Genomic DNA, 10,231 nt, shown 5'->3' with positions numbered 1-10,231 from the left:
ACCCTTTTATTCCAGGAAAAAAAAAACAGGTGATCATGTCTCATTTGACAAAAGAAATTACAAAATTACGAAACGCCTCACCTCATATAAATGGCCATCTTTTTACCAACCGGTATCTGTGTACATAAGTAACGTAAACTATTGACCTCATGTGACACCCTAAAGCGTGTCTGTAAACATGCTTTAACGCTTCGCCGCTCAGCCGGCTGAACTTTGCTCAGAACTGTCCACTTAAAAACCCAGCGGACCCGACCGCTCGCCACTTTGCGCCACAATGACTTCATTCGACGACATCTTGGAGGAAGTCGGCAAGTTTGGCCGCTGCCAGAAGCGCATCTTCGCCCTGCTTTGTCTAGTGTCCGTTCCTTGGGCTGGCGTCTATGTGGGCATCGTCTTCCAGGGTTTCACGCCCAACCACTGGTGCCGGGACGGTGCAGTGGAGCAGTGGAGGCAGTCGTGCGGCCGCAGCCCGGCTGAGGGTCGGCGAATGACGGCGCCTCTAGTCAACGCGTCGGGCGAGCCGCAGTACAGCAGCTGTGAGCAGTACGATGTGGACTGGAACGCCACGCTCACCTGCGAGACCACCCAAGTTGACCTGAGTGGGATGCCCACCAAGCTCTGCTCCAGCGGGTGGGAATACGACTACGAGGGGAGGCGGTCCTTCGTCACTGAGGTAGACCCGCTCTGGAGGAAAAATGCAAATACCGTATTGGCCCGAATATAAGTCGACCCTGATTATAAGACGACCCCCATCTTTTTCAAGACTCAAGTTTGAAAAAAGACTTTTTGAACACCAAATTTAATTTTTATACAGAAAATAATTACTGTACATCTGAAACAAATGATTATAACAATATATTTGAGCGAAAAAGCATGTTATTTTGCCTCATTCAAATCATGCAAAAACTATCACATCTTAATATCTGAACACTTAAATACTAAAGTGCAATCACATTGGTAAATGAATGGCATCTGGCTTTTCCATTTTCTGTTATCTCTTCTCTTATTTTCTTCTCTTTTCTTTATTACCGCTATTTTTTGTTTTTCTTCTTCGTGCTACCGCTATTTTTATTTTTTTCCAGTCTTATTTCAATGCAAAAAACACTCTTATATTCGGGCCAATACGGTATTTTACTCATTGACATTCTGAAAAAAAATATCTGTCTGCAGTTTGACCTGGTGTGTTCCGACGCCTGGCTGATGGACATGTTCCAGGCCATGCTCAACTTCGGCTTCCTGCTGGGAAGCATCGCCATCGGTTACCTGGCCGACAGGTGAGCCAGCGTCTGATGTTAACCCCTGCCCACCTGCTTGGCTTCCCGGTGACTCACCATTGTTTATTTTCTCCTCGCAGGTTCGGTAGGAAATTGAGCTTTGTGATTTCCAACGTGTTTAACGGCATGGCGGGCATTCTGGTGGCCTTGGCGCCCAACTACGTGTCCATGCTGATCTTCAGGGTGCTCTTTGGGTTTGGCGTGAAGGGTGGATGGATGGCAGGTTACGTGCTGAGTGGGTAGACCAAGATCGTGTGTATAGTTTGGCACGTCAATATCGATAGGATCGCAATCCAGCGCTATTTCCTTTCAGTCACAGAGATTGTGGGCGTGGAGTCGCGGCGCACAGTGGGCATTTTGTACCAGATGTTCTTCAGTGTGGGCCTGGTGGTGCTCCCCCTACTGGCCTACTACATCTCCGACTGGCGCTGGCTGCAGGTCGTCATCACCATTCCTTACTTCCTCTACATCTTCTACTACTGGTAAGGCGCAAAAAATGTTACTCAGAAGGTAGGATCTTAATGCAGATCGTTGTGTGTACTGTCAGGTTCATCCCGGAGTCTCCAAGATGGCTTCTATCACAAAACAAGAACTCCCAAGCCGTGACAGTCACTGAGGCAATGGCCAAGGAGAACAAAAGGACACTGAGCAAAAACATTGAGGTCTGCCTTCAGTGACCTCCTCCCGAAGTCCAAAACCAGCTTTGATCTCCTTCTGCTTTGTCGGCGCCGTAGACGCTGGCCGACGACAACGCCGCCACGTTGTCCACCGCCTCCCTGATTGACCTGGTCCGAACGCCCAACATGAGGAAGCACACCTTCATTCTCAGCTACAACTGGTCAGTTCCTACCAGGATTAAGATACATTTGGATTTCACAAAAGGCTCCCACATCAAATTTTGTGTTATGTTGTCGCAGGTTCACCAGCGCCGTGGTCTACCAGGGTCTGATCATGCGTCTGGGCATCATGGGAGGAAACGTCTACATCAGCTTCCTGATCTCCGCACTGATGGAATTCCCCGCTGCCTTCCTCATCCTCTTCACTATCGAGCGTGTGGGCCGCCGCCTCCCTTTCGCCGCCGCCAACGCTGTGGCTGGAGCCGCCTGCTTCATCGCCGTCTTCCTTCAGGACGGTGAGTAACGCCGTCTTCTGTTACACCAGGGAGGTTGGCTTAATGCTTGACTCCGTGCCGGCAGGTTGGTTGAAGACGGCGGTCACGTGCGTGGGCCGACTGGGCATCACCATGACGTTCGAGATGGTCGTTTTTGTCAACACGGAACTCTACCCGACTTTTGTCAGGTAAATAAACTCTCTACTCGCCAGGTCAAGTTTGAATAGGTCCTAACGGCATCCCCTGACTTTAGGAATCTGGGCGTGTCTGTGTGTTCCACGCTGTGCGACGTGGGTGGGATCGTGGCCCCGTTCTTGCTCTACCGGCTGGCCGTCATCTGGCTGGAGCTGCCACTCATCATCTTTGGTTGGCTCACCACGCTATCACGATGATTTGAGCTGGCTAGTCATAGCTCGTTGGAGTGGCTAACCTTCAGAATGTTTATTTTAGGCTTCTTAGCTTTCCTGGCTGGCGGTTTGGTCTTGATGCTTCCGGAAACCCGCGGTGTCCCGCTGCCCGACACCATTGACGATGTCGAACACCCAGAAAAGTGAGTCGCAGGACTGGAGTTTCTGGCTAAAGTTTGCTGGCTGAAGTTCCGAGTTCAATTAACTGGCTAAAGTTACTTATTCCCAGGCAAAGCTTCTAGTCCATGCTAGCTTGCTAATGCTAACTGTGTCGTGAACTTGATGTGTCATTTGCTCTTTTTAGGATGAAGTACAAAGCGGCGGAGCAGCAGTTGTCCAGCAAGCTACTCCACAACACCAACACCAACATTTCCACCAACCAAGAACCCGCAAGTGTCTGAAATCTTTTTCCGATTCCCTTATTTATTTATACTCCAAACTACTTTTGTTCATTTTTGATCACAAAACTCTTGCTGCATGCTGTGTGTGGTATCTAAACAAGTGAATGTTTGCGATCATGAGGGTCCTCTGAGTTAGCTTGACCACAGCCGCTTCATGCAATAAATCAGAAAGACAACTCTTGGTGTATCCCCAGTGTTTATTCCAGTCATACTTTGCGTCCCTTTACGATTTAATCTCTTATTTCCCAGTCCACTTCAGTTGGCTTTGATGGTTCGATCGATCCAGTCCACAAATTTGGAAACCCGTGCGTAAACGCCGGGCTTCATGGCGTTGGCACAGCCCAAACCCCAAGAAGTGACACCCTGCAGGATGAACTTGTTTTGTGCATTACACACGAGAGGACCCCCGCTGTCGCCCTGCCAGTGTCGAAATTTGGAAGAGGATGTGATACAATGCAAGTGTTGACTTTCAAAGGAACTTCAACGGCGAAGAGATTCAAGGTTACCTGGCAACTGTCGGTGCCGCCGTCGATGTTCCCGGCGCACATCTCGTGATCTTTCACTCGGCCGTTGAGGTACGATGGACGATTGCAGATCTTGTTCTCGATGACCGGGAAGCCCGTTTCTTTTAGGATGCCCTCGCCGCCCGTACCTAGTAACCATGGTAGTCACGAAAACAAAAAATGTCTTGAATATAGCTATACAAAAAAAATTATTCAAGAAAATACCCCAATCAAAATCAAGAAAACTAGTTGACCAACTGTGTGATCTGAAGTAACCATGGTAGTCACGAAAACAAAAAACGTCTTGAATACAGCTATACAAAAAAATTTATTCAAGAAAATACCCCAATCAAAATCAAGAAAACTGGTTGACCAACTGTGTGATCTGAAGCGCGTACCTTGAGTTTCTCCCCATCCGGTGACGTAGCATTCGGTTCCACTAGGAACAATGTAATCCTTGTCTGGCAAACAAGCGGGTAACACTTTGTCATTAATGACTGCAGGCCTGAAATAAAACGTCAACAAACATCACAAATACTTTTCATCACAAATTTCCAAAAGGAACTACAGCAAGACTGGCTCATGACTTGTCACCTTTCTAGTTTGAGCAGTGCGATGTCAGCATTGTTGGGTCCCAGCACCAACTTCTCCAGGCCCCTCTGCTGGGCAGAGGCCTCCAGGTTTTGCTCCCTGTGTGAGCCCAGAACAACCATGTAGGCCGACGGTCGCTTGGACCTGCAAGAGGAAGACGCCACAGTTAGCCAGCTAGTTAGCGATTTGTGACATGTCTACTGCGAGTATGTCAGACCTCTCCAGGCAGTGAGCGGCCGTTAGCACCCACTGAGGGTGGATCAGAGTTCCCCCGCAGAAGTGGATTCCTGAACTGAAATAATTTGGAAAATTTCAATTAGCAATTAAGATGGCCAACTTCCGACCAAGCATGGCCGTCTAGTATCTGCCAGGATTTACTTGGTACGAAGGCTAATCTGCCAGGGCCACGAATGCGCTTTAGCCACGCAGCCACCCACGATGCGACCGTAGCAGCGCTTGGGTTTGGTGGCGGGTGTGCCGCACGTTACACCCGCTACAAAGGAAGGTGGTACTGTTAAAGAATGAAAAGTCCCAGCATGCCGGCGACTCGTGTCTGCGAGTGTTCACGTACCGCAGTCAGCAATCTGACAGTAATCCCATTTCTTGTTGCGGTCTGTTGTGTAGCACCAGGGTCCGTTTGCGTCATTGTCCGGGTTTCTGCAGCTCTAAAAACACCAGTGTCTCAATACTTTGGTCCACATTGTGTAACACAATGACAGGACTCGCATTTGCTTGAGAACCCAGATTAGGCTCAACTCACGTTGCCATCCAGGCCCTCGTGAGGGTGAGTTTCCGGTGTGAAACTATTGTGTAGGTGTGGCGTCTGAGCATTCCAAGCTTGGCAAGTCACACCCATGATGGTGATAGAAGTTGTACCCCGATAGGTGGCGCCATTCCCAACCTTGCAGTCTGGAGAAGAAAAAAGTCGATGTGACAACGGAATGTGTTAACAAACCCAAAGAAGGATTTTACCTTTCGGGCTCGTATCCTCGGTGGAGGGTTTTTCAGGTGTGCTGGGTTCGATGGCGGGCGTGCTTTCTTCAACGGGACTGCTGGAACATTTCTGCAAGTTGCAGTATTCCCAGCGTACGCTGGGATCGGTGGTGTAGCACCAGGGAGCTTGGTCTCCGTCTGGGTTCCTGCACAGGTTTCTCCTGAGGTCCCTGTTAGACAACAATGTCGGAACAAGGACTTGTGAAATGATCACGATAGCAAGTTTTTGGATGTAAGACTTGAGAGAGAGCGTCTTACGCTGTAGGGTACTGCTGTGGAGTCTTGGCATGCCTGTGTGGACTCATAGAGGACCAAGACTGACATTTTTTCCCACTGATAGTCTCTGAGGTCACTCCACGATAACTAGACCCATCGTCCTCGTAGCAGTCATCATCCTCTGTGGGAATGACTGGCTCATCTGCAACAGGAAGTTAACGTGAGCATGATTGAAGACACCCCCTTCCCACAAGAGTCAATCTGTCATCAAGAACCTGGTCCAGGTCCATCCCCACAAGTGGGCACCCTGCAGTACTCCCAGCGGGTGTCAGGGTCGGTGGTGTAGCACCACGGCTTCCTCTCGTTATCGGGGTTCCGGCAGAAGTTGTTGTCCAGACCTCTGTGGGGTAAGCAAAGAATATCAAAGTCCAAATCCCAAAAGAAGTTTTTGGATTGAAGCTGTACTACAGCAGGTGTGTTCAATAAAGGCCTCACTTGCAGGGGTAGTTTTCAGGTGAGCGGTTGTGCTTGTGAGGTGTCTGGCTGGACCAGCTCTGACATGTTTTGCCGGACTCGGTCACTGCAATGGTTCCCCGGTAAGCACTGCCCTCACCCGTAGCGCAGGTGGTCTCTGAGGCTATGGTGGGGGCTTCCGATGCTGGCGAAGATACAAGAGGTCTTCAAAGCATTCTTGAAGGTGACCCCCCGCCCATATGACTTACTGCAGCGAGGGATGGAGCAGAATTCCCATCTCTTGTTGAGGTTGGTCGTGAAGCACCATGGCTTGGGGTCTCCGTCTGGGTTCCTGCAGTAGTTCTCTTCCAGATACTTCTGCGGGAGCCTGGAGGTGGCACGGCAATGGTGTTAAATGGACATAGGAACTTGTTGATTTTGAAAGAGGCTGCGGGTGAGGGCTTCTCACGCATTGGGGTTGTATCCGTGATTGTGAGGCTCCTGCGAGTCCCAGCGCTGGCAGGCTACACCGCTCTCTGTGATGGAGACCTTACCTCGGTAGTTCTCACCATTGCAGTGGATGCAGTCCTCTGTTGAGACACAAGGGAGCAGTCATGAGTTATATTAAAAAAAAAAAAAAAAAAGATAAATAGTGGATTTGTCTGAAAGGAGTGAACTATTATTTTTAATTGGTGAAATCCTTGGTTAATCATAATAAACCAAATTTAGATATAGGTTTATTTTAATAAATTTAACCACATTGAAATTCATTTATTTAAATATTTTTTACTTTGAATTGTTTTATTTGTAATTCATTAAAATGAATTCACCAATTATTAAATATCTCATCATAAATAACCCCATAATTAACCCCGTTATGAATAAAATGAATTACATTCTAATTAACCAATTCTAGAAAAAAAAACACAATGACGCTCACACTTGGTGAGGTCTTACCTGTACAGCTTGCAACGTTGCAGTGCTCCCAGCGGGTTTCGGGGTCAGTGGTGTAACACCAGGGACCCCCTGCGTCTCTGTCTGGGTTTCTGCAGAAGTTGGACTCCAGATCTGCTTTGGGATTGGTCTCAGGCGTCAAACTGCAGCATCACGGATTGTTATGTATGCATAATATTGTAACTATTCATTGCTCATTTGTAATCTATAGAACATTGCTTCACCAGTTTTTATATAAACGATTAGTCTTGTGATCACGTCACCTCGCCACTTACTTGGGCCTGTGCGGGAATTTAGCGTCCCATCGTTGACATGTCTTTCCGGACTTTGTTCTGGACTTTGTTCCTCTGTAGTCATTTCCGATTCCGTTCACACACTCCAGTAGGTAATCTGCAAGACCACATTCAGCGGTTCTTAGAAGTTTACTCTCCAAAATGTCTGAGGTGACACTTTTTTGCAGAGGATAAAGAATATATGCCTGTATTACCGTATTGGCCCGAATATAAGATGGCCCCGATTATAAGACGACCCCCTCTTTTTCAAGACTCAAGTTTGAAAAAAGACTTTTTGAACACCAAATTTAATTTTTATACAGAAAATAATTACATCTGAAACAAATGATTATAACAACATATTCGAGAGAAAAAGCATGTTATTTTGCCTCATTCAAATCATGCAAAAACTGTCTATCACATCTTAATATCTGAACATTTAAATATTAAAACTAAAGTGCACATTTGTACATGAATGGCTTCTGGTTTTTGAAATGTAAATAAACCAATCTACTGTGATAAAACAACATTTCAATAACTGCATTAACCATTAAAGTGAAGTCTAACTGTAACTGTCGTCTTGAAACAAATCTGAATAAGGAAAAACATTGCAATAAAATAATGCAAACCGCTACTGCTATTATTGGGGAGCCTGAGGACTGTATAGGGCACAGATGTCAAACTCAAGGCCCGGGGGCCGGATACGGCCCACCACATCATTTTATGTGTCCTGCGAAGACAAATTGTGCATCAAATTTGTGTGTCATTACTAGAAAAAAATATTTGACCAGTTTTTACTCGTCTGATTTGAAAACGAGTTATTTGTCAGTTTGTTTTGTAGCTTTTACTGTATATAATATGAGATGCTCATACATTTATTTGGTTTGACAGTCATAATGGCCCTCCGAAAGAAGCTTTATAGCTACAATGCGGCCCGTGAAAAAAATGAGTTTGACACCCCTGGTATAGGGGGTTGGCTCGGATAGTTATGCTCTTTTCGCCCCCGGGTGTCGGTCAGAACACAGGAGGGAAGACGTGGTTCAGTTTTGATTGCTTTACTGAATTATTGGCAAAAAATAAAAATAAACAACCATAAATGAAATACACTCGGCAACACACCAAACATAAGTCATCGATTGAGACAACGAAATACATTTGCTGGCGACCATTAGTCGCCGTCCCGCTGCGTAACGGCCACTCGTATGACGCGAGGCAAACTCAAAGGAGCGCGCCGGAGCTGTCAATCAAACGGCGCGCACATGAAGCAAACCGCGATCGGACTGACGGCACAACAGTGGACAGTAATAACAATGAAATGTACATATATACTCACTTTGTGTCAAAGACGCATACGATCACAACAACATAGTCGATTATGAGCGCGCCGGAGCTGTCAATCAAACGGCGCGCACACGAAGCAAACCGCGATCGGACAATACGATCACAGCAACATACTCAGTCGATACCAGCAACCTTTAACTTACCGCTGCGCACAAGTGAAAATGGGTATAATGTCTAGACCCCGAATATAAGACGACCCCCACCTTTTCAGTCTGATTTCAATGTAAAAAAAAACTCGTCTTATATTCGGGCCAATACGGTATATCTATATAAATAAACTTGATGGTGTACATTAGCATTAAGCTAGTAATGTGTGGGTGGATGGATATATTGAAAAGCAAACTCGCCTTGTTTTTCATATAAGGCTGCGCTGGTTCTGCGCAGGACTGTCTCTGTTTTGGAGTTTGCCCCTGCTGTCCAACACTCTTGATCCTTGTCAACATACATGAAGGACCTGCGTGAAGATGTAAGAAATTTGAACACATTTCCAACATTGTGTGACCACATTCCTGGAATGTGTATGAGGACATTCTCTAAAATTCCTCAAATTTGAATAAAAAAATTCCCAGAATTTTTTGAAAATATTCCTTTTTTTTAAAAAAATTATTTATTTATTTATTCATTTATTTATTTTTTTATTTTTTTATTTTTTTAGGACGTGTGTGATAGTGAATTTGTGTCACCTGCAAGTGAAACTGGTCTCAGCATCACATTTAGCGGCGCACTCGTCCACCGTGTTGGTAGTATACAGTCGCTTGTTGATTGAGATTAGCCAGGCACCCCCGGTTTTGGCGTAGCCCCCAACGACATCGCTCCCGCTTACTGCAAACAAAACATGCAGCATTCAATGAAGAACCCCCACCCCCCCAAAAAAGGATAGGGAAATAATATATTTTAAAAGCACGTTTTATTGTTTTAAGAAGTGGTATAATTTAAAGAAAAGTGTAAAACTAAATCCCATTTTTAAAGGAAATGTTTCATGTTAAAAAATATTTATTTTAAAAAGCAGTTAAATTAAGCTTAAAACAGGAAAGAAAAATTAAAGAAAAAAAAAAACCCTCAAGATTTGGGGTAAAAACAAATTAAATTTTAATATTCAAATAAGCTTTAAAAACATAACTGAAATAGATTATTAATTTTGTCTATTTTGCATGAGTTCTTACCAGCAGTGTAGACAAGCACTGCCAGCAGGAAGGCTGCTTTGGATGTCTCCATGTGGTGAGTGAGGTCCTGATGCCAGCAAGCCAACGGCAAGATGCGCTCTCAGCTTCTTTTCTCATTCACTGAGCGCTGCTTAAAGAACCGCAGCGGTCAAATGGGACGCTAGTCAATCATTGGCCCACTGACAAGGACGCAGCCCTGGGTCAAAAACCTCTCAGCAGCACTGTGTGGATCTATAGCTGGGGTCGCTGGGTGACCTTTTGTGCTTCATACGAAAAGGGCCTTGTACTGTAAAATAGTTCCTTTGAATCATTTAAAATTTTGGGTGGGGTTTTGCTTCCCATCACTAAAGTAAAAAAATGACATTATGGAGAAGAATCTCCGAGGAGGGCAGAGAATGTTTGTGAACTTTGACTCCCGTCTTTGATTGTGTTTTATCACCCAGTTAATCAAGTTGCTTGACCTGAGTGACTTCATCACAAAACAGACAAATAAGACAGCCTAGGGAGCACAAAGTCTTGTGGGAATTAAAATGTGAAGAAAAGATTCATCTT

The 10,231-nt window shown here is 45.7% G+C and overlaps 2 protein-coding genes across 2 annotated transcripts; one reads left to right on the top strand and one right to left on the bottom strand.

Moving 5' to 3' along the window:
- The first annotated feature begins 100 nt into the window (after positions 1 to 100).
- Positions 101 to 3,369, top strand: slc22a2 (solute carrier family 22 member 2). Its single transcript, XM_049757864.2, has 11 exons — positions 101 to 673; positions 1,171 to 1,274; positions 1,355 to 1,509; positions 1,588 to 1,756; positions 1,822 to 1,936; positions 2,009 to 2,112; positions 2,192 to 2,406; positions 2,471 to 2,573; positions 2,639 to 2,751; positions 2,836 to 2,935; positions 3,097 to 3,369. Exons 1-11 carry the CDS (start codon positions 275 to 277, stop codon positions 3,191 to 3,193), a joined length of 1,674 nt encoding a protein of 557 aa, XP_049613821.1. The 5' UTR covers positions 101 to 274; the 3' UTR covers positions 3,194 to 3,369.
- A 3-nt stretch (positions 3,370 to 3,372) lies between these two features.
- Positions 3,373 to 9,838, bottom strand: plg (plasminogen). Its single transcript, XM_049757863.1, has 19 exons — positions 9,680 to 9,838; positions 9,200 to 9,338; positions 8,864 to 8,970; positions 7,179 to 7,293; positions 6,907 to 7,046; positions 6,419 to 6,539; positions 6,219 to 6,337; positions 5,992 to 6,154; positions 5,772 to 5,896; positions 5,539 to 5,698; positions 5,260 to 5,450; positions 5,048 to 5,196; positions 4,859 to 4,952; positions 4,666 to 4,780; positions 4,505 to 4,579; positions 4,291 to 4,431; positions 4,095 to 4,201; positions 3,700 to 3,845; positions 3,373 to 3,610 (listed from the first exon to the last, which is right to left on the bottom strand). The coding sequence occupies exons 1-19, from the start codon at positions 9,729 to 9,731 to the stop codon at positions 3,449 to 3,451; spliced, it is 2,421 nt and encodes an 806-aa protein (XP_049613820.1). The 5' UTR covers positions 9,732 to 9,838; the 3' UTR covers positions 3,373 to 3,448.
- Between the last annotated feature and the right edge of the window lie 393 nt (positions 9,839 to 10,231).

This window comes from Syngnathus scovelli, chromosome 20, assembly GCF_024217435.2.
Source record: "Syngnathus scovelli strain Florida chromosome 20, RoL_Ssco_1.2, whole genome shotgun sequence".
In the NCBI taxonomy this organism is placed as follows: domain Eukaryota; kingdom Metazoa; phylum Chordata; class Actinopteri; order Syngnathiformes; family Syngnathidae; genus Syngnathus; species Syngnathus scovelli.
This window is presented reverse-complemented; position numbering and strand designations above follow the sequence as displayed.

Excerpts from the sequence above, each read along its gene's own strand:
- slc22a2 (XM_049757864.2), top strand. The coding sequence starts at position 275 with ATGACTTCATTCGACGACATCTTGGAGGAAGTCGGCAAGTTTGGCCGC. Across the intron at positions 674-1,170 it reads GGCGGTCCTTCGTCACTGAG|TTTGACCTGGTGTGTTCCGA; the intron begins GTAGACCCGCTC and ends ATCTGTCTGCAG. Across the intron at positions 2,113-2,191 it reads TTCATTCTCAGCTACAACTG|GTTCACCAGCGCCGTGGTCT; the intron begins GTCAGTTCCTAC and ends ATGTTGTCGCAG.
- plg (XM_049757863.1), bottom strand. The coding sequence starts at position 9,731 with ATGGAGACATCCAAAGCAGCCTTCCTGCTGGCAGTGCTTGTCTACACT. Across the intron at positions 6,338-6,418 it reads CACGGATACAACCCCAATGC|GCTCCCGCAGAAGTATCTGG; the intron begins GTGAGAAGCCCT and ends TGCCACCTCCAG. Across the intron at positions 5,699-5,771 it reads TGGGGATGGACCTGGACCAG|ATGAGCCAGTCATTCCCACA; the intron begins GTTCTTGATGAC and ends TTCCTGTTGCAG.